Raw genomic sequence first — 27,570 nt, forward strand, 5'->3', positions numbered from 1 at the left:
TTTGCCAATTTTTGGCAAGGTGGTACAGTATGTAGTAGCCTCTCTTTCAGGTAGATTTGGTTAACACTAATTATTTGGATCCATTCCAGTTTGGCTTGGGGCCTGACTATGGGATGGAAATAGCCTTGGTTGTCCTGGTGAATTACTCTGGTGAATGGATGTTGGGGTGGGGATTCTACCCTGTTAGTTCTCCTGCATCTCTTGCCAGCTTTTGATACTATCAAACATAGGATCCTTTTGGACTGTCTCTCTGGCTTGGGCAGAGGAGATACAGAGTGACAGTGGTTCCATTCTTTCCAAGAGGAGTGGTCCCAGAGGAAGTGCTAGGGCACTGTTGTTCCACCCCATGTCTGTTTGCTCATGGGATGCTTCAAGGTTCCATCTTGTTCCCCATGCTTTGTAATATATCTATGAAACCATTGGCGGGAAACTTTCAGAAGTGGCTGAAGAGTCACTAGTATGTGAATGATATTCAGCCTACCTCTTATTCCCCTCTTCTAGTCCTAGGGAGGATGTAGAAGTCCTAAACCAGTGCCTGGAAACAGTTTTCGGGTAGATGAAAACAAGCTGCAATTGAATCCAGATAAGATGAAGGTACTGTGGAAGAGAGATTGCTTATTCCACAAGGTGGCTTACAACTGGTATCTGATGTGGTTGTGGTTGCTTTTTCCCTGTAGGGCCAAGTATGCTGTTTGGGAGTTCTCCTGAGCTTGGTATTAACTGGGAACTATCAGGTGGTAGCAGCTTAGGCTGGTAGGCCAATTGCAGACGTCAGACTTGACGCCTACAACTTGTTCAGCTTAGTGTGGAGGTCATCCCCACCCGCAATCTGATGCAGTCCATTCTGCCACCTCATTCTGCTGTAAGTGTAGCCTAAGCCTTAAAACATGCCACTGGCTATGCTTGCTGGGGCTGACAGGAATTGTAGTTCAGCAATATCTGGAGGACCAAAGATTACCCATACCTGCCCTAAAACAAAGTATGTTTTAACATATTGCATGCAGCTGCTAATTTCTTTTAAAGGTCAATCTTGCCATATCTTGTTTCCTAATTTTACAACAGTGGCTATAAATGTCTATTTTCACAGTCCTAGGCACAACAGATGCGGCACTGAGTAAAATTATATATTAATATTTAAAAGGCTTCTTTTAAAATTTGGAGTCAAAGTCATTTTTTGCCCAGTTCTTGTCTCCATTGTGTGATTTGACCTTTGATTTCAAAGCTTTGGATGATAGCAAAGATGAGATCTACATCAGTGCTTCCCAACCTTTATGAGTACAGGGACTCCCTTTGTAAGCTCAAAAGATTTCGTGACCTCCCCCATGCTAATTGTAATTTTAGTCTCTATTAATTGAAAAAAATGGTGTGTGGCAAAATCACATTTCCCAATATCTCTTTCCATTAAAAGCTCCCTGCAGACAGGGAGGTGTTGCTTTCTTTTTTTAATGCAAAGGTCCAATCAAATTGGTATCCCCTTCCCCCTCACACACATACAGTTGAAGATGTACAGTCCTGTCTCCCACCACTAGTAGATTACAGTGTCGTACTAAAATCCAGTTTCAAATCACTGGGTGATCTTGGACCAGACACAATCTCTCAGCCTGATCTGTCTCACAGGGTCTGTGTAAGGATAAAATGGAAAGGGGAGAACCATGTGCACCACCTTGAGCAACTTGGAGGGCAATAATAATTAAATAAATAAATACATTTCAGCTGCAATATGTGGACCCCAGCCTCAGCAAACCTGCTGAGCTTTTTAATCATCATCATCATCATCAAGAAGCAGCAATATGGTCATGGTGGGAATGGTACATTGTGAAGACAAAAGGGTGAATAGATTGAGAAGGGAGGTTAGTGCTTTTAGGCCTTGGGATGATCATTAGAACTGATGACTTGGTTAGTGTGCACTTGGGGAATCAGAGTGGAGCAAAAGACAGATCAGTGCACTCACACACACAAACACACCTGTCCCTCCTGCAAGCATCTGCAAGCGTGCATGTATTCAGGCACATGGGAGGGGGGAAGCCCTCAACTGCCACAGCGCCTTGGAGAGAGAGATTGGTAGGGGTGGAGGGTAGGTGGAAAATGGGGGATTCTGGCACACACATTTAGCCTCGGAAATGGGGGGTGAGCAGGTCCTGAGCATCATCACTGCTCCTTGGCTCCATCTGGGCCAGTGAGATCTGGGTGAGGTCTGGGTGGCCTCAAAAATAAGAATAATTTTTAAAAGGAGGTGGCAGTGAAGCAGGAGCCAAGAAAGGCAAGCAGGCTGGCTGCTAGGAAGGGGGAAAGCAACATTTCCTTGCAGCTTTACTTCACAAAAAGCCCTCTCCTCTCGTTCTGAGCAAGGGCATTGTCAGCAGCAAGGAGATAGGAGTACGAGGATATGGGAGTCAGCGATAGTAATCCCCTCTTCTTCCTGGTAGCTCCACCCTCAGCCTCATTTGACATCTGCCACATGTTTTATAGGCAGATGCCTGCCCTCGGCATGCCTAAAAAACACTTTGCCACTTCAGCAAAAGTCTTCCCCTCTTATTTGGAGTAAGGAGGAGGTATAGGCTGCAGCAGCAGTGGAGAGCAGACAGCATCCAGGGAATGAACACTTTAAAATAATAATAATAAATAATTCATTTCTTTACTGTTCACGGCCCCCCTGGATTACTTCGTGGCCCCCCTGGGGGTCATGGCCCCTAGGCTGGGAATCACTGATATACATTTCATTGTTGCAGTTTGTAAGCTGAGCTGTTGTAAAGATTCAGGGCAGGCAAGTTGAAAAGTGTACCAAAAACTGTGGATTAATTTTAATAAAAGTAAATACACCCCTTCTGAATGGCTTCACTCTGGCTGCCTAAATCCTGACAAAAGTTTTTAAATGCTTCTGAAATGTCCATGCTCAGGTTTTGGATCTCCAGGGAAAGGGAATCTAAGAGTTGTGGGGCAGAATTTGTGAACTTTTGCTGAGCACATTGTGTTTCCATATTAACATTTGAATGCTCTTGTGAGATTCCATTTACTTCAATTGACTTCACAGTTGCCCTCACAAGCTGAAATTTGCCCATGTGGTAAAACATTCAGTTTCCTGTATGGATATATGCCATCCTGGGCAGACAGCACATTTATGCAGGTGACTTGGGTCAGGAAAATGGTAAAGGGACAATCCAAATCCTTCCCCTCCCCCAGCTTTTAAAAAATGCTTAAAAATGTTTTTTAAAAAACCTTTTAAAAATGCAGCCAATCCAGTCACAGATCTTCTGCCAATCTGTACAGCAGCCAGACAAGAAAATGGGGCTGCTAAAATAATATTTGGTATCCAATCACTTTGATGCACAGATTTTTGCACACAGCAGAATGGATGAATTGCATGTGAGAATGTTCATACATTGTCCAAATAGATTGTTTTGAGGGGGGGGGGAGGCCCTGGAAGGCAAAGATACATCTTTTAAAAAGAGTATAATTCCAATAGTTTGAAAATACTACTGCAACCTGTTTTTGCTTAGTTTGTTGTTGTTATGTGCCTTCAAGTCGATCACGACTTAAGGTGACCCTATGAATCAGTGACCTCCAATAGCATCTGTCATGAACCACCCTGTTCAGATCTTGTAAGTTCAGGTCTGTGGCTTCCTTGATGGAATCAAGCCATCTCGTTTGGCCTTCCTCTTTTTCTGCCTCCTTCTGTTTTCCCCAGCATTATTGTCTTTTCTAGTGAATCATGTCTTCTCATGATGTGTCCAAAGTATGACAACCTCAGTTTCATTATTTTAGCTTCTAGTGACAGTTCTGGTTTGATTTGTTCTAACACCCAATTATTTGTCTTTTTCGCAGTCCATTTTGTTTAGTTAATTATCTTTATTTATTTCTGTACTTTTTGTCTGACCTTGGATTTATTTGGACCATAGATATAAATGTGTAATACTCTTTCTTTTTAATGACTCATAGAATCTTGCCTGCTGAACTCATACCATATTTCTTTATTGCTTACAAAGAACTGTATATTAATTTTATTAATAAATGTAAATGTGGTTTCTTGCCCTCTGTGGGAATTTTCCCATGGGACTGAACATTGATTCATCTCATAATTAATGAGATTCCGCCTCCTCCCCCTGCATGCACACACAACACCACACCAATACTTTCAACAGACATTGGAATAAGCTATTATTCATGTAAACAGCTGAAAGGAGAATATTTCTGATTTCAGATGAAAAACTGCCATTTTGTTTAAGAGACCTACTTGTCCATAAACTTGTGAACAGCCATAGATAGCCCTCTCTTTCACTGCAGAAATAACTTGACAAAGAGATTATTTATTTTAGGGTTTTATTTGCTATGGACCAGTTGGTGGCATGAATTTGAATGGGACGATGATAATGAGGCACAGGCTAGGGGAAACTAAAGCTGATTAGTCCTCCAGTGTTGCCACAGTCCTGACTGCAAGCACACATGAATGGAGCATGCAGGGAAGGTACAATATGACAAGACTGAGCGGCATGTGCATTCTGTCGCTTAATGAGAAAGGAATTAAGTTTTTGCCTAGGTGGGAGAGTGTTATGTGTTGCTCGTTGTAAGGGCAAATGGTGCATATGGAATTAGTGTAGAAGTGGTAGGAGTAGCGGTATGTCTCCAATGGTAGAGTAGAATGTGAGTCTTCAATCCAAGCCGGCTTGCTGAAAATGGGTTCTGCTAAAAAAAGGAGGAGAAAAATGAGTATACTCCTTACTAATGCGCAAGTCTGTTGGGACCCATCCCCTCCCCTCCCAATGTGATTATACCAGGCCACTGTGTCTGTAAACCTGCCACTTTCAGATCAGAGCTGTAGTGCACTGAATAGCCCTTGCTGAGTTTAACCATTCCAGGGAAAGGTTCGGGGAGGAAAGCGTGGCAGCCTTAACTGGGTAGGAACTAGAAATAACTGGTAGGAACTACAAAGGATCAAAGGAATCACTCTGTTTCTTTTAAAAAGTGATGTGAAGAAGTACTATTTAGGAATAAACTTCTCAGTTGAACAAAACACACATTATGCTACATAACTCATAACTCTTAATTTGTCAGTATCCCTCTCTTACGAAAAAAAATGCCAATTTAGCAACTTCAGTTCCTAGGTTTTATTTTAAAAAATCTTGAATGTCTGAACTGTTCAGACCTATCCCCTAAATGTGTAGTTTTTAAATTTACAATAGGCAGAGTTTGTTTGTAATTGTTGCAGGGTCAGACAATTGATCAGTCTGCTGTTTTTGCTCAACAAGTCCGGCCACCTTCTCAGCTTCCACAATATCCAGGGATGCAGCAGACCCAGGTAAAGAGTTCTTTGTAAAGACTGGGGAAAGGGTAAGCTAGGCCTGTCCTATACCTTACACTGAGATCTAGTTTAAGGGTTGCATTCAATACTAGTTATACTCAGACTAGACCTTTTGAAATGTATGGGTATGACTAACTTAGGTCCATTAATTTCAATGGATCCACTCTTAGTTAGATACAGCCCTACAGGTTTAGGAGGGGCTTTAAAATGGCCAGTATCTTTCATGACTCTTCCTTATTTTTACTTTTACTGAATAAAAGAAGCTTTTACAATTCTAAAATCCAACATACTTAAGTTTAATCAATAAGGGCTAGTCAGAAATGCTGGCACCTTGCATGGAAGAAGATGGGAAACTCATGGCCTTTCCAAGCTTGTAGCTGGGAGGCATTGTGATTTATACAGTTTGAAGCATCTGGAAAAGTTCTGCCACGATCATGGCAATTCACCCTCTGTGAAGAAACTGCCTTGAACAGAGGCAGCTGCTTGTAAGAGTTCATTTATTTTATATTGCCCAATCCTTCCTGATGTCTGTGCTGAAAAGATACAACTGATATAAAATCCATAAACAAGTACAGCCCCCTTTGAGCCTAGCAAAGAAAAGCTAAGCTGCTGCAGGGATGAGACTGTGCTGGGACCATCAAGGGGCATGCTTTTCCACCTGCTTTGCCCCACCCCTCTGCCTGGGCCTTGTCGGGAGGAGCTGTGGGCTGAGACATGCTGCTGCAGGGATGAGACTGTGCTGGGACCATCAAGGGGCATGTTTTCCCACCTGCTTTGCCCCACCCCTCTGCCTGGGCCTTATCAGGAGGAGCTGCGGACTGAGACGTACTGCTGCAGGGATGAGACTGTGCTGGGACCATCAAGGGGCATGCTTTTCCACCTGCTTTGCCCCCCACCCCTGCTCTTAGTCACATTTTTCTGGGGACTGCCCTTTACCAGGATGATGAATGCTTTTGGTTTGCTGCTCCTGTTTTTTTAGAGATGTTAGGACTTTGTTAGTTTGATTTTTTATTTTTGTAAATCGTTTTGGGGTTTTTTTGTATTTTGTATTTTTATTTGTGTGTAAGCCGCCTTGGGGGCCTATTTGGCCGAAAGGTGGCCTAGAAATAAAACATAACATAACAATTAAACAGTGGGGATTTTTAGTGTCTGGTTGCTATTTCAAATAACAATATCATGTGCATTACTCCTTTTGTCATCCTGGTGGCTTAAAAAACAGTGATAAGAGGTACGTTTTCTTTAGAAGTGTAGAAATTAAAGTAACTTGTGTCTTGGGCTTTTTTTATATAGGCTATTCCTCATGGCTATACAATGTATAGTACTCAGATGCCACTACAATCACAACAGGCTGGGGGCATCATCCTTTCACCTTCCTACAACCCCAGGGCATATCAAGCAGCTCATTTCAATCCAGCTCTAGTGGAGAGGCTAAGGCAGACACAACAGCCAAGTGGCTACATTCATCAGCAAGCAGCTGCCTACCCTCAGCCTCTAACAGGCAATCAGCGGTAAGACATTTAGAAACTCTTGTATTTCAGGATCTTTGATATCTTGATTTATCTACTTTTTAAAAGAGAGTTTTTAAAATAAATCTCAGAAATGATGGAAGAAGGTATATGCAGTTTGCCAACCTGGAAGTCCAGACAAGCTATGAATTTTGCCAAACTTCAGTGCTTAACACAATCTCCCAGATCCTAACTGGATGCGAATAACATATAGCCCAAACTGGATTGTCAATAAATCTTGCTACCTTTTGCCCCTTACCTATATTTACTATTTGTAACACATTGTGTAGCTTCTTAATCTTAATGAAATTTACTTTTCTTTCTCATATTGCATGGAACTAGGCTGGTGCTAAATGCTTTTGAAAATCACCACCAATTGAAAAATCACTACACATCACAAACCTTTAAAGACTTTTGGCCCCCAAAATGGTACCTTTTAGGGTACAATTTACTAAATTTACAAAAACCGTGTGTCATGTAACTTCTAACTCATTTGTGTGTATGTTAGAGATAATTGATTGCATTTTTTGTATACCAAAACTTCAGCTAGTTAAATTTGTTAAATGAATTATCCCTTAGAACTATCCTTTAGTTCATATAAAGAGAGTACATATTTGTGACCTTTGTAACAGAATGTTTCAAACTGTCTGACTCCACAGAGCATCTTTCCAAAACTATAATGGTTATTAAAAGTTTCTGTGTAAACTTTAAATATTTCCTTGAAAGTATCCCTGAGGCAATGGGGCCAGATGTAGGAGCAGTTTTGGCTGTCTTTATGCTACAAATGTTCCTTTTTTATTATTGCTAAAGAAAATAGTCTTGTTGGAAAGTATAAAATGCCAAGATTAAGCCAATGGATTACCAGTGAATGATGATGACATAATTCACAGCATTTTTGCAAGGATGAAAACATGGACTTAATGTTGAATTTGCCTCCTATTAGTATTATTCTGAAGATATCTAAGTAGTTATAGATGTTGATATTGCTCAAGAATATAGTGTACTTAGACTTTCAAAAAGCGTTTGACAAGGTACCTCACCAAAGGCTTCTGAGGAAGCTTAGCAGTCATGGAACAGGAGGAGAGGTCCTCTTGTGGATAAGGAATTGGTTAAGAAGCAGAAAGCAGAGAGTAGGAATAAACGGACAGTTCTCCCAATGGAGGGCTGTAGAAAGTGGAGTCCCTCAAGGATCGGTATTGGGACCTGTACTTTTCAACTTGTTCATTAATGACCTAGAATTAGGAGTGAGCAGTGAAGTGGCCAAGTTTGCTGATGACACTAAATTGTTCAGGGTTGTTAAAACAAAAAGGGATTGCGAAGAGCTCCAAAAAGACCTCTCCAAACTGAGTGAATGGGCGGAAAAATGGCAAATGCAATTCAATATAAACAAGTGTAAAATTATGCATATTGGAGCAAACAATCTGAATTTCACATATACGCTCATGGGGTCTGAACTGGCGGTGACCGACCAGGAGAGAGACCTTGGGGTTGTAGTGGACAGCACGATGAAAATGTCGACCCAGTGTGCGGCAGCTGTGAAAAAGGCAAATTCCATGCTAGGGATAATTAGGAAAGGAATTGAAAATAAAACAGCCGATATCATAATGCCGTTGTATAAATCTATGGTGCGGCCGCATTTGGAATACTGTGTACAGTTCTGGTCGCCTCATCTCAAAAAGGATATTATAGAGTTGGAAAAGGTTCAGAAGAGGGCAACCAGAATGATCAAGGGGATGGAACGACTCCCTTACGAGGAAAGGTTGCAGCATTTGGGTCTTTTTAGTTTAGAGAAAAGGCGGGTCAGAGGAGACATGATAGAAGTGTATAAAATTATGCATGGCATTGAGAAAGTGGATAGAGAAAAGTTCTTCTCCCTCTCTCATAATACTAGAACTCGTGGACATTCAAAAAAGCTGAATGTTGAAAGATTCAGGACAGACAAAAGGAAGTACTTCTTTACTCAGCGCATAGTTAAACTATGGAATTTGCTCCCACAAGATGCAGTAATGGCCACCAGCTTGGATGGCTTTAAAAGAAGATTAGACAAATTCATGGAGGACAGGGCTATCAATGGCTACTAGCTGTGATGGCTGTGCTCTGCCACCCTAGTCAGAGGCAGCATGCTTCTGAAAACCAGTTGCTGGAAGCCTCAGGAGGGGAGAGTGTTCTTGCACTCGGGTCCTGCTTGCGGGCTTCCCCCAGGCACCTGGTTGGCCACTGTGAGAACAGGATGCTGGACTAGATGGGCCACTGGCCTGATCCAGCAGGCTCTTCTTATGTTCTTATGTTCTTAAGAATGGAAAAATTTCATGGATTTCAATGTCAGTCAGTTAGGCTACACCATAACCATCAATTGGCACAGTTCAAGAAGAATTAATCTTGGTTGGTTGCTAGACCCTGGTCTGCATACAGAAATCCTGAGATATTTTCTGTTTCATGATTTTATCCATACATGGTCTTCCATCAGACAAAGCATGCATGGAGTCCTTTTTTTCAAAATACTAAAATAATGCTAATTTTTGGTGGGTAGGAGAGAGTTTGGGGAGACTACATCCACACACACATCTATTTACTCTCCAAATAACCAATAGGCAGAATTTTAGTTTTTCAAAGAGCCTCACAGTCCCAATTGCTGCACTGGGAAGGGGGAGCTGCACATGCAGAAACTGTGTGCACAATCATCCAGTGAGGGATATGCATGCCAAACCCTTGGTGCATATTGGCTCCAAAGTGGTTTGGTATGATGGCATATTACAGAGAAGATGGTGTGTATCATTCAAGTTAATCATAATCTGTTCTATCTTAGTTGCAGCAAATCAGATTTTTCTGTTAATTTCTTTTAAAGTGACTTCAGTCTTCTGATGGATAGAAGACTAAGATTTTTCACTATTACTGCTGTTTTCAACTTGGAATTCCTTTTTTTAAAAAAACTACATCATCAAATCAAACCACTTTCCTGTTATCCAAACTAATTGTTGCAAGCTATAAAGCAACAATTACACATCACTGACTTGACTCAGAGTTCCTTTCTCTAATTGCTACTTGCTTGTACCTGCTACATATATTCAATAAATATTAATTATCCTGGGCAGTTGCAAAAAACTTGAAAAGATCTCCTTTTCCAAGTTGTATTCTTCACAGCTGAGAATAGCAATTAAGTATTAAATTGAAAGTGAAGCCCTAATGTGCCTTTTTGCTTTCTTTGCATTAACTCAACCCTAACACATTCCACAGAGGTCTATGCTCAAAGCATTTTACAACGTCTTGGGGAGATGTAGCATCTCTTCATATAGCAATGCAGATAGAAACACCAAGTTTTAGTTGAGCATACCATTGCAGACTGCAGGCAGTCTTATCACATGCTGCTTCTGTGGAAGATCACCCAACAGGAGTTGTATACAATGCCAGCTCTAAAATAAACTGGAGTTGAATTTAAGGAACCAAACTTTTTGAAGAACTTTAAGTGACTGCAAAGCTGTCCAAAATTTACCTCCCCTTTAACTTGTAGGAAAGTACAGCACCTTCAAGGAAGCATTGCACACACATTATATGAGGGTCGCTGTTCCTAAGATACATACATACAATACGTATACATTTTGGAGTCCTTAGCCCTCCACCTCCATGTGCACCATCATCGGTAGATACTGGTCCAATAATTTCACTATCATTTATCAGGACATACGTCATCTGAGTATCTCTTGTACACAACAGAGCAGACTTTTGGTGTTTAAAATAAAATAAACAAATGGCAGAAGAGCTCTTAAATTGATTACGGGGGGAAAGCCACCAGAAGCTAAGGAGCATCCGGTTCAGAACAAATCTTCCCCAGGGTGAAAATGTTTAGGCAGTGACAGTGTAGGGCCTCACAATAGCAATTTAGAGAAGCCAAAGCACTGTATGATAAAAAGCATGTGTCAAAGACATTTGGAGAGAGATACCATACGTTTATACGTTAATGATAGAAATCTCTGAGCCAAGATGGGCAAATTGAAATGCTTAGTCTTAGAGGAGAGCATTGATAAACATGATGTTCATTCCGTACTTGTGAGAAATTGATCTTTTAGTGTGACAGCCGGCACCTATTCTCTGGAATTCCTTGCCTATTATTAATATTATTTATTTAGTATATTTGTATAAAGCTTTTAATCACCTCAAAGGTGACCTCAAAAGCGGCTTCCATAGCAAGAGCAAAACAATATAATAAAAACAATTCAGAACATCATCATAATAAAAAACTACAACAGTATTAATAAATAACACCACAGGACTTCCGGGAAGGGTGACTTAGCCTGTGCCTGCTTTTGAGACGGGCTCCTGCCTCAAAAGAAGCTTATTCAGATATATCAGTCAGTTTTTTCTTTTTTTTTTGACTGATTAAACTTCTCCCGGGTAGGGAGAAACGAAGAGATTAACCTCAAAGCCTATTTTTGTTGGGACGACCAGATCTCATTAATTTATGGGACGAGGTCCAGCCGACGAAGGTGGGACGGATTTTCAACAGCAAGCTCTATCTGTTAAAGCGAACGTTCATCTTATCTTCTAAGAGAGAACGCACTAACAGGCAAGCACCCTTCTTTCTATATTTTTCTTTTACTTGACTTAAATTGTTGCTGTTTAAAAGAGATTTGCCAGATTGATCGGTTTTTGACATCTCACTGGGGAGCCGTAACTTCTCTCTGCTACGCACTAATTAATAGCTTATCTCTGTTTTTGTTGCAAAAAGCTGTCCTGGATTTGCATTCTAAAGATACACACAGAAGAGGGATTTCTATTCCAGATTTTTATTTTGAAAAATATTATACTGTTTTGAGACTACTCTCTTTTTGGTCTATTTTATTTTGACGAATCTGTTTCTTGACGATTGCCATTAATTGTTTCGATCCTGGGAACTGCATTTTGTTTACTTAACTATTGGAGAGATAAGGCTGTCTGCTCTGTTTATACTGTGATGTCACCAAGTTTGGAGTATTAACCCAATTGTTGCTGAAATAAGAAGTGGTTTTCCTATATTTTTCTTTTAAAATGGCAATTAAGAAAGTGGCTGAAAATCTGGAAATAACTATGTTTCAGAAAATAATGGATGAGATTGAGATAATGAAAATTGAATTGAGTAAAATGAAGCAGGAGATTAAAGATATAAGGGTCCCTGTGAGAGAGGTGACCCTGGAAGGGGTCCCTGTGAGAGAGGAGACCCCGGAGATTGGAACAGGGGTCCCTGTGAGAGAGGAGACCCTGGAGACTGGAATAGGGGTCCCTGTGAGAGAGGAGATCCCGGAGATTGGAACCAACGTGGAACAGGAACAAGATTTGGAGTCTATGGACTTTAGAAATAAAATCTGTTGTTTGGAACTCAATGTTATCTCTGAAGAAATGAATGAAGATTCTAGAGATAAAGTTATCAATGGCATGGATAATCTTCTGGACTGGAATGATGTGATGGAGCCCAATATAGAGAAAATCTATGGAATTAACTGCAGCCATGTGACAATGGAAAAACTTTTAAGAGATGACCCAGTGTATTTTGAAAAAAAGAACAGAGATATGATTTTACAGCAGTATTTCAGCAACCTATTCAGAATGGATGGCAAGAAAATATTTGGGATAGAGGTAATTCCCATCAGACTCTTACTATATGACTATGGCTTTGACAGCAAGATTATTATGGAATACTGATAATGGAAGATTGGATATTGAAATTACTGGACTTAACAAGACTACTGAAGATGGAAGATGGAAAATGGAACTAATAGAGATAATAGAACAATGGCTACTGAAATTATTGAACCTAACAGATTCTGATGTGATGGATTAATTGAAATGTTTATTTTGACTATGGTTATGACAATAAGATTATCATAATTAGTAATGAGATGGATTAATCGATATGCTTATCTGGAAAAAAAATTGATAGATATATTTCTTAAAGAATTGAAACCTCTCTTTGACTTTTTGTGGAAAGAATAAAGTAATGTTTATGAGATTTGATGATTAAGTAAGATAACTACTGGAGGAAAGTGATTTTATAATATGACTTAAGAGACAGGATTGTTATATATTATAGACTTATAACTGATTTGATCTTTGACAAATGGGAAGTCAATATTTTACTCTTTATTTTTTATTTTTGTTTTTTTTTTTCTTTTTTTCTTTTTGTTTAACTATTTTTGATTTTGTTTTTTGTCTTTGAATGTTTTATGATTTTGTCTTGTATGTTTTATGAAAATCTGAATAAAAATTATTGAAAAAAAAAAAAATAAATAACACCACAAAATATCACAAAACAGGTTGAAATCTCAAATCAATCTAGTATGCAAAATCTAGTTAGACTAGTGCCTTCGTTTGTACTGTTTTTGTCACTTGCTAAAAACTTTTTTTTAGGCAAGTCTATCCAGACATGTAATTTTATTATTTATATTTGTTTTGAAATGTCTTGATTTTATCTATATTTTGATAATTTTATCATGTGTACTGTTTTTAAAGTCTGTTTTAAATGAATATTTTAATGAATGTTACTATTTTTTGTCAACTGACAAAAACTGGCTGGATGAGGGCCAATAAACTGAGTCTGAATCCTAGCAAGACGGAGGCACTGTGGGTTGGTTGTTCAGTTGCCTGCTTTGGATGGGTTCGTACTCCCTCTGAAAGACCAGGTCTGTAGTCTGTGGGTGCTCCTGGATCCATCTTTGTCGCTAGAGCCCCAGGTGACCTCAGTGGCTAGGAGTGCCTTTTACCAGCTTCGGCTGGTAAGACAGCTGTGGCCATTTCTGGACCAGGATAGCCTGACCACTGCTGTCCATGCACTGGTAACCTCTAGGCTTGATTGCTGTAATGCACTCTATGTGGGGCTGCCCTTGAGGTTGGTCCAGAAGCTGCAGCTGGTACAAACTGTGGCAGCGAGACTGCTCACTGGGGCAGGGTATCACCAACATGTCACCCTGCTGCTGAAAGAACTGCACTGGCTGCCCATTTGCTACCGGGCCAAGTTCAAGGTTCTACTTTTGGTGTACAAAGCCCTATACAGCTTGGGACCAGGATGCCTGAAAGATCGCCTTACCCCTTATATACCCAGTTGATCACTGCACTTTGCAGGTGAAGACTTCCTGCAGATACCATCTTATCAGGAGGTCCATTCTGCACAACATAAGAAGAGAACCTTTAGTGTTGTGGCACCTACCCTTTGGAATTCCCTCCCCTCAAATATTGGACAGGCACCATCTGTGTTATTTTTTTGGCGCCTACCGAAAACCTTCCTCTTTCAATAAGCCTTTTAAGGTAGAGACCTTATCCCAGTCTGTCTGTGTTGGAATTGCTTTTTATGACGTTTTTAAAGCTTTCTTTAAAAAAGTTGTTTTTGAAGATGTTTGGTTTTATATATTTTAAAGTCTGTTTTTAAGAAGTTTTAGAGTCTTTTTAGTGTTTTGTTTGCCACCCTGGGCTCCTTCTGGAAGAAAGGGAGGGATATAAATTTAAATATATATACATTTAAATAATAATAATAGTAATAGCAATAACAACAACAAACAACAACAACAATAATATTCACTTGGGATATCCCTTATATACCCAGTGGATCACTGCGCTCTGCAGATGAGGGCCTCCTGCAGATACCATCTTATCAGGAGGTCTGTTCTGCACAACATAGGAAACAGACCTTTAGTGTGGCGGCACCTACCCTGTGGAATTCCCTACCCTTAAATATTAGACAGGCTCTGTTATCTTTTCGGCGCCTATTGAAGACCTTCCTCTTTCAACAAGCCTTTTAAGTTGAGACCTTATCCCAGTCTGCATCTGTGTTGGAATTGCTTTTTAATATGTTTTTAACCTTTTTTTTTTAAGATGTCTTGAAAGCTTTTAAAAATGTTTTTAAAGATGTTTTAATGTATTTTAAAGTCTGGTTTTTTAGTGCTTTTTGTTTGCTGCCCTGGGCTCTTCCTGAGAGGAAGGGCAGGATATAAATCAAATAATAAATAAATAAACAAACTGTTTAGAGTTTTTTATTAAGCGTCATATAAATCTTACTAAATAAATAAAAAAAATAAAATTAGTGAACATAATGGAAATCTAGTGGAATGGAGAGACCCACTGGGACATGGCTATGTCAGGATACAAACTATTATATCGGAAGGAAATAGTGGAGATAGTGTTGCTCTGTGTATCAAAGAGGACAGAGTCCAACAAACTATAAATCCAAAAACGACAGGCTCATCCACAAAATTACTCTGGTTGGTGATATCAGGAGGTGATCCAGTCAACATTGTGTCTAGACTTTCAAAAAGCTTTTGATAAAGTATCTCACCAAAGACTCCTGAGTAAGCTTAGTGGTCTTGGAATAAGAAGAAAGGTCCTCTTGTGGATCAGTAACAGGTTAAGAAACAGGAAGCAGAGTAAGAAAAATGGACAGTTCTCCCAAAGGAGGGATGTAGAAAGTGGAAACTTGTTCCTAAATTATCTAGAATTAGGGGTGAGCATTAAGGTAGTCAAGTTTGCTGACAATAACAAATTTTTCAGAGTGGTTAAAACAAAAAGGGATTGTGAGGAGCTTCAAAAGGATCTCCCCAAATGAATGAACAGACAGTGAAATGGCAAATACAATTCATTGTAAACAAGTGTAAATTGATGCAGATTGTGGCAAAAAATATATATCCTAATTTCACATATCTGCTAATAGGGTCTGAATTGGCGGTGACTGACCAAGAATGAGACTTTGGGGATATAGTGGATAGCTTGATGAAGATGTTGATACAATGTGTGGCAGTTGTGAGAGAGACAAATTCCATGTGAGGAATCATTAGGAAAGGGATTGAAAGTAAATCTTACAATACCAAAATGATGCCACTTGGTATACCATCTACAGTTCTGTCTGTCTCACCTCAGAAAAGGGTATTTTAGAGTCAGAAGTTTCAGCAAAGGGCAACCAAAATGATCAAGGGACTGGAACAACTCCCCTATGTGGAAAGGGTACCATATTTGGAACTTTTTTATTTAGAAAAAGGCAAGTTGAGGGGACAACTTTAGTTGGATTCAGTCCAGATTTTTAACGTCCACATTGCTAGTGTACCTATTGTATTTGGGGGAATAGCTAGTAAACAAATCAGTTAAAAAAATGCCACCTATAGAAAGATGAAAATCAAAATATAAATAAGATGTTTATATATTATGGCTTAGAGGAGAAGCTTTATTTGCAATTGCTCATTGTATCTATCTTTATTATTTTCAACAACCTACACTCATATTTCATTTGGTTGCTGATTCCTACTGGAATATTAATTTAATATGCAGATCTAGGAAACTGAAATTGACAGTCATTTTATTTTCACAACTAAATTATGTGTAATTAATTCTTTTCACTCAGATTGAGTCACCAGCTTTTGCAGCAGAATCCCTTGGTTGGAGGAGCACTTGATGCTATGCCAGCCACAGCTTCCCACCCAAACCTTAACTCAGTGCATATGCCTCAGGAACAGATGCGACAGCGACAGCAACAAAATCAACAACAGAGACTCCTTCAGGTTTGGAAATTGTTGCTGTGTGTGTGTTTGTGTGTGTGCAATATTTCAGGAAATTAATAAAATGGAATAATTGTGGATTGTCATAACATCTTTTGAGCATATGAATACTAGCTGCATTCAGACATCATGGCATGTCACAATTAATAGTTTGTTGTGAATGTGCAAATCACTCCCACTTTGTTCCTCCCCACTCGCTAGTGGGAGGAACAAGCTGGGGAATGTGCCTTGTTTCACTCTAAACAAACCATAATCTGAAGCCAAATTTTGTTCTGGACTTCCTGTTGTTTAAGTGAAGCAAACTACGATCCCCACTGAGCCATAGTTTGTTGCTCCTGCTCATTAGCAGGGAGGAGCAAAATGGGAGTGATCTGCTCATTCATGGTAATCCATTAAACATGCCTTACTATGACATGTGAATGTAGCCATTGTGTCAGACCATTAGACCTATCCAGCCAAAAATTGCTTACTCTGAATGATAGTGGCCCTCCAAAGTCTCAAACAGAAGCCTTCCTCAGCCTTGCTACCTGAGATTATTTAGCTAGAAATGCCAACGACTGAACCTGAGACCTTATGCATGCAGAACCCATGCATTGTACTATTTAGCTATGCACGTCCTCATATTTGTATGTCTGTATCACTTTCCTAGGGTTCATCTTTCTTCTGTAAATTTAAGTGTTATTGTTTTTAATTTTATATGCCACTTTGTGTGTCCTTGGATAGAAAAGAAGGGTTAAAATAAGTTGAATCAAGTATCTCCCCATCCTCCAAATATTTTTAAAAAGTGTTATTAGATATGTGACTGACCTTTTAGAAAGGGCTTCAGGTGGGTATTAGCATTTTTCTAAAGCTGAGGGTTGTGACAACACGTAGATAATTTAATTAAAATAATTGGACAAAGGCTGTGGTTAAGGAAGCATTAAACATTGATCATCTGGGAGAAAATGTTTATGAAAGTTTGGCTAGCTGCACTATGTTTAGAAATGGAAAATATAAAGTGCTGTTGGTGAAGGAAATCTTAACTGATCATATCATAATTCATGATATAGCTTATTAAAAAAACATTCCTGTTCTGAAAGGCTACTTTGTTTTTCCTTTTGGCTCTTTATATAATAATATCATAGGGAGCATTACAGTCACTTTGGCAATATTTTTACAGTTGCAGCAGCAGCAAAGCCAGCAGCAGGCCCTTAGTCTCCAAGCAATGCACCCTCAACAACCTTTGGTAAGAGGACATGTTAATAATAAACTTGGTTCTGGGGCTCTGTACTGTTGAACACTGTGAAAAATAGGGTGATGCAACTAAACAGAACTTGCCCTATCCCTGCCATCCATTTCTGGGTTTTTGGAGAGCAAGAATGGGATCAATACAAGAAGTCACACTCAGTAAGTATTAGAAATTATCAGGTACGATGACCTTGTATTTCCATCTCCAGTTTTGGTTTGTAGCAAGGCGGAGTGAACACCTGGTGGAAATTATGCAAATTAGAGTTACTAATATTATTATAAGAAGCAGGTACAGTTTTCAGTAGTATGCATCTAGTGCTACCTAGATTTAGGATGCATGATACTTTTCAGTATTTTCTTGCAGTACAAAGAACAGTCTATAATTCTGACAGCATGCCTTTTCTGTATTACTTGCATAAAGACTCCCTCTTGTGGATAATATGGTGGTAAACTCTCTGTTACAGTTTTTAACCTAACTAGGCTGTTTGAAATCAGATTTACAGTTATGGTACAAAGAAATTTGATTAGCATCTTGTTGAATATGTGTCTCTTCTTAATTAGGCACTTTAGTAAAAGATATGTTGCAAGCATTTAAATACAGAACGACTGTATCAATGTAATCAGGGGACATTTCACAAAGTTAGCGTAACACAGATAGCCTAATAGGATATAATGTTTTTGGAAACATCTAGTCCTTAAAGACTATCAGACTGTTTTATGAGTACATTATTATTATCAAGTTGCATAGTCCCAAGTATAATGGAAAACAGCTAATTAATATTGTGACCATAAGTGCCTTACATGAAACTGGATCCTGGTGATTCTATGGATTGAAGTGTAACATGTTGAAGAAGGAAAATGGAGGTGATGCAATGTATTCATTTATTTTGATTTAGAAGAATTTATAAACTGCGTAAACAAAGAATCCCTAAGCAGAGTACAGAGAACAATTTACAATGATTTGTTGCTGTTGTTATGTGGCTTCAAGTCAATTACGACTTATGGCGACCCTATGAATCAGTGACCTCCAATAGCATCTGTCATGAACCACCCTGTTCAGATCTTGTAAGTTCAGGTCTGTGGCTTCCTTTATGGAATCAATCCATCTCTTTGTCCTTCCTCTTTTTCTATTCCATTCTGTTTTCCCCAGCATTATTGTCTTTTCTAGTGAATCATGTCTTCTCATGATGTGTCCAAAGTATGATAACTTCAGTTTCATCTTTTTTGCTTCTAATGATAGTTCTGGTTTAATTTGTTCTGACACCCAATTATTTGTCTTTTTCGCAGTCCGTGGTATGCAAAAAGCTCTCCTCCAACACCTCTCATAGCTGCCCTCCCCAGTCCTAGCCTTGTTCTGATTTCTTGACTACTGTCTCGATTTAATGACTGCCGAGGTACTGATAATCCTTGACAAGTTCAATGTCCTCACTGTCAACTTTAAAGTTACATAAATCTTCTGTTGTCATTATTTTAGTCTTTTTGATGTTCAGCTGTAGTCCTGCTTTTGTGCTTTCCTCTTTAACTTTCATCAGTATTTACAATGATTATCACTATACAAATAAAATCAGAAAAAATAAAAATACAGGTATACTTAACTTCTTTACATGTCCAGATAGGCTTGCTGAAACAGGGGTCTAAAACAGCATAATGAAGGTACGTGCCTAATATTGATAGTTAGGGATTCCAGAGCACAGGTGGTGCCACACTTGACTCCTTGGGCAAGGCAGTCCCTCAAGCAAAGTGGTCCCAAGCTGTTAAGGACTTTACATCCTAATAGTGTCCCCATCAATGGTATCAAAAAGCAAAGAGAGACCGAGAGGAAAGAATCAGGTTCCATTTTCCTTGTCCTGTTCTTGATAAAGGTAATCCATCAGTTCGACCAAGACCAATTTGGTTCTATGGCCAGGCCTGAACCCAGATTCAAATGAGTCTAGATAATCAGTATTATCCAAAAACACTTGCAGTTTCCCTCCATTACCCTCTCCACCCTCTTCCCTAAGAAGGGGATATTAGAAGTGGTTGGCAGTTTGTCCAAAACAACAAAGCCAGAGTGGCCTTCTTTAGGAGTGTTCACCACCATTAACCATGTCTTGGACCAATCAGTCAAAACCCCTTTGCTAGAGTTAATCAGCTAGGAAGGATAGGGATCGAAAGGGCATGTGGTCATCACCTTATCCACATCATTAGCCTGCATAAACTGAAAGTGACCCCACAAAAGAAGACAATCCATGTCATTGGGCACTTGGATCAGAAAAGCAAAAACTGCAGAGTCAAGGTCTATCCAAAGTCAAGCACATTTATCCTCAAAATATGCAACTAGTTGATTACAGTGGGTCCTTGAAAGCTCCGGAGTCCATCCCCCACAGTGAGTCTGTAACCTCTGGGCTATCTGAAAGAACATCACTGGCTGGGTGCTTGAAGTTGCTATTTGGTAGGTACAGTTATATACACTAATCAATGTTCAGTCAACCTCAGAGCGAGACTTGTGCTCTATCCAACAGCTGGTATACTTAGCCTGTAACCAGGGAGCCAATTAGGCTTCGTAATGCTGGAGAGGATGCTTGGGAGTGATAATGCCAGCCACTAGTCTCATCTTGTCATTCCACAACGAGACCAGAGCTTTGACAATATCACCAGCTTACTCTGCAGGAAAATCCCCTACAGCATTCAGGAACCCATCAGCTACCATTAGTCTCCAGGGCTGGACCATCTGAATACTCACCACCCTTGCAGGGGGGTAAATACTGCCATCAATCCAACTTTTACCAGATGGTGATCTAACTATGATAGCTGGGTGATCTGCAAACTCCTATCTTCAGAGCTCCCCTTATATCACTTGAGGCAAAGATTACATCAAGAGTGTGCCCTGCTTAATGTGTTGGACCAATGACCATTTGAAGACAGCCCCATGGTTGTCTTGGAAGCCATGAAACTAGCATTTGACAAGATGAAGCTGAGAGGGATTGGGTAAAATAAAATGAAAAACACTTAGGATGCAATCCTGTGCACACTTACCTGGGAATAAATGCCATTGAACTCAATGAAATTTACTTTTATTTATTTATTTATTTATTTATTTATTATTTGATTTATATCCCGCCCTTCCTCCCAGCAGGAGCCCACTTTTGAGTGGATATGTATGGGGTTGCACTGTTAGATATTACCAGTCATACAAGATCTCAGCTATGATACCATTAGAAGAAGGTAGCAACAATAAAAGTGGATTGCTACTGTGCTCAACTCAGTGATAAATGAGAGTGAAAAGGTTTTTTTTCTAGAATGCCATATTGTTCTGTACCTGGAGATGAGGAAAAGGCTCCTAGAATCACATGGAATAATGGATCTGCCAAATATGAAGTGAATGGAAGAAACTCAAGACATGGGTTTAAGACAACTAAGTTTGAAAGAAGATGGTGTGGGATCCAAAATGCTGTAGTAGTCAAAGAGCCTTTAGAACTTCTACTATTAGTAGTCAAGAGTCTTTAGAACTTCTAGTATCTGGATGGATAATGTCGCCCCCTTCATGCATTATTCATGGGCAGAGAACTCTTCATGTAGAAGGGACAGTGGGGGGCTGCCCCTGACATTGCACATCTCCCCAGCTCCTGACACACGGACATCTGCATAGGGGAAGCCTTTGACTATGCAGTTGTCCATGACTGTTAAGGGCTAGAGAACTGTATGTTGTCAACAACAAGGCCAGTGATGCAGCCCCTTTGCTTATTTACATAAACAATGCATGAAGGGGGCTTTTAAATTCAGTAAGCTATATAACAATATAATAATAATGAATTTACCAGATGCAATGTACAGATGCAGTTACTTGGGTTCTATAGTATTGGCTCAGGACTTCAATGAGGAACGTTTTGTACTCTACAGGTGTCAGAAAATGTACTTCCATGTACACTTACTATTTGTAAAAAAAAATATGGATGTCTTTCCATCCAATGTACAGAACTGGAAACTGTTGCAAACATTGTAGATGAACAGAAAATAAGTCTCTGGTGAAATGTTGTGTCCACAGTCCATAAAAGACCAGAAGTTTCATCTACAGAGCAAATAACTGCCTCATCCCTGGATTTAGTGTATTTAAATGAGTATAAGTAAGTTCAGAGAATGGTCACATAATGCAAACCTGAACGCTCCAAAGTAAGAAGGGAAACTAAATAAATTAGACATCTAGAATGCTAACAGATCCATCCAAAATGAAGTGATAAGAAAGTCCTAAGATAAAAAAGAGGCAGGGAGAGAAGGAATCCTTCAAAACAGGTGTCTGGTCAAACACTGGCATGGGTCATTAGCAAGTACTGAATCCCAGCCACAGCGGGTGATTAGCAAGAACATATGGGCAGGGCATTACTCCAGTTGAAAAGCAGAAGTAGGGAACAGTATCGGCAGCCAATGTTAGTCTGACTGGGGGGTTAAGATCTCAGAGGTTCAGGAGTAGGAAGCATTCTGGCCCCCAACACCTTGAAAAAAGGCAATATATAAGTGGATTGTTGGGAAACTGCCAGCCCCTTTAAATTGCTTGAAGTTTGCTCAGGCCCCTCAGAGGTCTTCGGAACATTATGAAAGGTAGACTCTGTTTGCCTGGTAGCTTGCTGGATTCTTGTGGAGGGGGGGGCATGCTAGCAGCCGTTGCACAAGTTCAAGTAACTGAGGAGTTGCAATCCCCACTGATCAGAGGTATTCTCCGAAATCCATTTCCCCCAAACTCTGTGAATTTTCACGTTTCATCTACTGAATATATTGAGGGTTAAAGATTTGCTCTACAATTTCCCTCAGTAGCTAGGAGCTTCTAAATTTCACATTGAGTTATGAGATATCACATGTGCTTCCAGCACACAAGGAAAGATTCATCCTGCTCAGACACACACACCATTTATCATTCTCATCCTAGTAGCATGAATGCCAACTGTCACATCATTGTTTTGCTGTTTGCCTTGTCCAGACTAACTTTAATGTCTGCCAACCCTAACTGTTTGCAAATTTCCTTAACTAGACTAGTTTAATATTTCTTTAAAACAAATTTCAGATAACGTTATGTTGCAATAATTGCTGTGTAGCACAAAATTCTGATATGAGGCCAGAGGCCTTGAACCTTTAAGGTTTGCATTGTCTCATGCAGCTTCATGCTCTTCATTTACAGTAGAAGCAAAGGAGGTCTGATTGGAACTTTTCAATTAGTTGTTATATTAGCTTAGTTTCCTCCTGAGAGTGCTGTATTTAGAGCAAATAGAACTGCATCAGCAGATGGGAAACAAAAACCAAGCTTGTGCAAGCAGCGCTAAATTAAATGGTGTAGAAGGCCCTTTGCTAAATTTAAGGCTAGAGGCCTCCTTCTCCAAAGTCACTGCACTATTTCACAGACTGAATTTGGATCTGAATTAAAAGGATAAATTACAGTCTTATTTGCATCTCAGTTCTTCTGTTACATGTGAGAGAGCTTTGTTTTGATTAGGGTTCTATCAAGGTACCTTACAAAGCTATAAAACACTAATACAAGGCAAGTAGGGGTGTGTGTGTGTGTGTGTGTGTGTGTGTGTGTGTGTGTGTGTGTGTGTGTGTGTGTGTGTGTGTGTGTGTGTGTGTGTGTGTGTGTGTGTGTGTGTGTGTGTGTGTGTGTGTGTGTGTGTGTGTGTGTGTGTGTGTGTGTGTGTGTGTGTGTGTGTGTGTGTGTGTGTGTAACAGTCTCAACTACTCTCTCCTCTGACCCTTTCACAAAAGAAGCTTACATATTTTTTAAATGAATAATTTTAGAACTAGATCTTAACAATCAGAAAAAAACATTTGTGGCATAAAGTCACCTGGATGCCAAAATGCCCTTATCAGTTGCCATTGATCAAATGTAATGGAAAAAAAACAGATGTAAGGAAAATAAGCAAAATTACACAGTGATGTATCTGATAGTACTTTGATATTAGTACTCTCACCAGGGGCTCTGTAAGGGTCATCACTTGCTGCCTTCTACTCTCCTCTGAGAGTAAGTTTTGGCTGGCCCACTCTAATATCCTGCCTAGCTAACATAAGTTTCCAACCTGACACGCTTCTGAACAGGGCCGGTCCCAAAAGGCAGCCAGGTCAGGCCCTGGCCAAGGGCTCCTAAAGCTGCAGAGGCCCCTGAGGGTCCTCTCTATAGGGTGGGGGAGGAGTAGCACTCCTTTTCCATGATCCGCAGCAGAGTAGCTGCTGCAGATCGCAGGGAGGGAGCTTCTTCCGCCCGTTCACTGGCTCCACCAACCCGTCTCTCCTGTCTTTTGCAGCTGGTCAGGCTGCATGCGCAGGACTGCCATAACCAAGATGGCGGCCAAGGTTTCCCTAAGGGGCTGAAGCCTCCGGTGCCATCTTGGTTGATGGCAGCGATGCACACACATAGCAGCTGTGCAGTCGCAAAAGACAGGAGAGATGGAACCAGCAAATGGGCGGGCGGAAGTCCTGCGAGAGACAGGCAGGTGCATGCGCACGTGTGTATGTGTGCACATGTATGTGTATGTGTGCCGGGGTCTGGGGCAAGCTGGTGCCCAAGGGCATTGGCATGTCTGGTGCTGACCCTGCTTCTGAACTCTCCCCCAGGGTTTTGTCAGCTGAGCTGCAATCTTTACAATGCATTCAGTTATATAGATTAGTCTATAAGGTAAGATCCCTCTGCAGAACATGGTTGGTTCCAGAGTTTAAGGAATGCAGGGTCCCCTGCTTGTCTACAATCTTGGATGTGAGAGCAGTTCTGGCTTATACTGAAAGTCTCTGGAGTTCCATCACAGGATCCTTAATTCATTAACTTTAGTTTTACTTGTATACCTGGCTACTGTTCTTATGAGATTACATTGTGAGAAGGACTCCCTGGTCACTCTGGCATGTCTGTGATGAGAAAGGGGGTCTACAGATACGGGATTATGTCCCTAGGGCAGGGGTCGACAACACATTTCCTGCAGGTGCCATGGTGCCCGCATAGGCTTTCATGGCACCCCCAACAGGTAGCGCAGAATCTGAGCTTTCATTCTTTTAAAAAAGCAAGTCTCTATCCCTCCTAGAAGGAAAGTTAGTGAGCATGATGGGCAAGTACGCTTCTAAGTGATTTCTGTGAAATGAGCCAAACTGCCTGCTCCTGTCTGTCAGTGAAGTGTTATTAGCCAATAAGGGAAATCAGAGCTGTGAATGATAAGGAAGTTGCTTGAACACCATGCAATAGAATCCCTGGGGTTCTAAAGAGTTGCTGTTTTACCTTCCCTTTTAATGCACTTTTCCTGCTTCTGACTTTTTAAAAAAGTCCTTGGAATCTCCATTGTTTGCCCTTTTCCCCTAGCAACCAGGATGCATCTTTCCTGTGTTGGGTTCACCTGAGATCAGGTATTGCCTAGGAGCTATTTTCTGAAGTCATTTACTGCTGCAGTAAGTATGAGTGTTAAAGAATTTCCCTCTCTCCAAAAGGCAAGTGTGAAAACTTTGCAAAGAGGCTTGGCATATCTCATGCTTTGCAGAAGCTAGACCAGGATCTCATTCAGAATTTGCTGCACAGTTAACTTATAGTACAATAATATACATGTCTACTCAGAAGTAATTCTCCTGTGCATGTAAGATGATCTCAGAAGGGACATGTTCCACCTTGTGGTTGAAGGCAGAAAAGACACTGTTCGATTTCCCTTTCACACAGGGATCAGTTATTTCTGCTTTCACGAAGTGGTTAGGTTCTTGCTCTATGCTCATTTTCTGCTGGATCAGGCCTGTATTTTATTTCAGTGTGATTTCTCTTACCATTTGTCTCTACTAATTCCAGATGCTTAGCTTCTCCATTCATCCATATGTTTTTCCTCAAAAACAAACAAACAAACAAACCCTTTATGTCTGTTTTTCAGCCTTTTCTTTCCGCTGGCTTCTACACAACAGAGACCTTTACTAGTGGCAGTTAGTGCCACCCCTCTTCCCTGGGGCCAGAGGGTGTCTTGGCACCTTTAATATCTGCAGACAGGGAGACTATGGAAGCACCCTCCGATTTTATTGCAGCATTGAGACCCTTCAGCACAGTGGATTTACAGGAACTGGGGGAGAATACCAATGAAGCTTTGCCATTCTCCCTTCCCAGTGAGTGGGATCACCTCAGAAGAGGGGACACTTTAACTATTATGTCTGGCACTGGGGAAGGATCACAGCATTTAATAAGCAGATCCCTCAGAGCTGAGGAGCAGCTCTTTGATGAGGGGGCAGTCATCAGTAGCCCTTAGGTCCATTTTCTTTCCTACTCAGTCTTCTCCTGAGGACTTCAGGGTTTTTCAGGACACCTCCAGGGTTCAGCCCTTCTGCCCCCTCATGTCTTGCAGGACCATAATTCCCAGCCTGCTTCATCAGTTGGGCTGCCTCATGTTTCCCAGTCACCTTCATCAGCTTCATCAACTGGGTTGCCTTCACCAGCCAAATTGCATTTATTTACTCACATCCTTCAACATTTAAAGAAGCTTGGTTAGCTGACCTTTCTAAGGATTTGGCTGCTATGTTTCAAATCATGCCTCATGCCTCGCAGCAAGCTCTTGCTATACAAAGTTCCAGTTCATTGCCAAACCAGTCTTTTTCTTCACTGCAGGAAGGTGCTCCCTCTACTTCACCCCAGTTCCTTGGTTCCACCTTATACATCTCCTGGCCCCCATGCTGTACATAGGTGGTGGGCAAGAGCCATCTGATCTAACTAGACCAGAAGGGATCCTTTGAACAGCTGAGGATCCAGATTCTGATTTGACTGTTTTAGACGAGGAAAATGGTGTTTCAGAGTCCAAGGATGTGGACTGGTGTTTCAGAGTCCAAGGATGTGGCTTCTAATTGCCTCTTCCAGGATTCCCACTAGAGATAGTGAGAACCTTGCTGTGCAAGACGATAGAGGGCTCTACCTCTGAATTCCAAGGAGAAACCTCCTGGTCCCTCTTCATCCAGGGTGGCAGCAGTATGCCTTGATCCTCAACTGAAGTCCAGAGTGGAAAGCTTCCGTCACTGTTTTCTAAAGTCATCAAATCTGAATTTGATACACCCTTGCACTGGAAAAAGTATTTTCGCACAACTAACAAGTAATATCTCTAGAGCAAAATCTGATGAATCAACTGATGCTTCCTCTTGTTGAGCATATCATAGGACTAGTGAGTCCTTCTTTGACTCTAACAGTTTCAGATTCATAGCTAAAGGGTGCCATGGAATGAAAGATGGATCTGGGTTTGAGGTGAGTCCACAATGCTAGTGCCTTGTCCGGGAGAGGTGCCGGAGGATTGGAGACGGGCAAACGTCATCCCGCTCTTTAAAAAGGGTAAAAAAGAAGATCCGGGGAATTACAGGCTGGTCAGTCTGACTTCAATACCGGGAAAGATATTAGAACAGATAATAAAAGAGTCCATTGGGAACTATCTAGATGACAATGCTGTGATTAGTAGGAGCCAGCATGGGTTTGTCAAGAAAAAATCCTGTCAAACTAATCTCATCTCTTTTTTTGATCGGGTCACTAGCTTAGTAGATGGTGGAAATGCTATAGATGTCATCTATCTAGATTTCAGCAAAGCGTTTGACAAAGTCCCCCACGACCTTTTGATTAGCAAACTGGTCAAATGAGGACTAGATGGAAATACTGTCAGGTGGATTCACAACTGGTTGGAAAACCGTACTCAAAGAGTGGTCGTCGGTGGCTCTGCTTCGGACTGGAAGGAGGTTTCGAGTGGAGTGCCACAGGGTTCTGTCCTGGGGCCGATACTCTTCAACATTTTTATCAATGACTTAGATGACGGGGTGGAGGGAAGCCTTATGAAGTTTGTGGATGATACGAAACTGGGAGGGATAGCTAACACAATGGAAGACAGGAATAAAATCCAAAGGGACATGGATAGACTAGAAAATTGGGCTGAAATTAATAAAATGATATTCAATAAAGACAAATGCAAGATTCTGCATTTAGGCCACAAAAACAAAATGCACGGGTACAGGATGGGAAATACCCGGCTTAGCAGTAGTGCGTGTGAGAAGGACCTTGGAATTGTAGTGGATCGCAAGTTGAACATGACCCAGCAGT

General features: G+C 40.6%; 1 protein-coding gene across 1 annotated transcript in view; it reads left to right on the plus strand.

The window, feature by feature from the left end:
• MED12L (mediator complex subunit 12L) overlaps positions 1-27,570 on the plus strand; it is a 366,394-nt gene that overhangs the window by 321,338 nt on the left and 17,486 nt on the right. Inside the window, exons 40-43 of the mRNA XM_061637068.1 lie at positions 5,204-5,293; positions 6,587-6,804; positions 16,154-16,310; positions 17,467-17,532. Coding sequence (XP_061493052.1) covers positions 5,204-5,293; positions 6,587-6,804; positions 16,154-16,310; positions 17,467-17,532 — 531 coding nt within the window. The remainder of the gene's footprint in view (positions 1-5,203; positions 5,294-6,586; positions 6,805-16,153; positions 16,311-17,466; positions 17,533-27,570) is intronic.

Source organism: Rhineura floridana, chromosome 7 (assembly GCF_030035675.1).
Source record: "Rhineura floridana isolate rRhiFlo1 chromosome 7, rRhiFlo1.hap2, whole genome shotgun sequence".
NCBI lineage: Eukaryota > Metazoa > Chordata > Lepidosauria > Squamata > Rhineuridae > Rhineura > Rhineura floridana.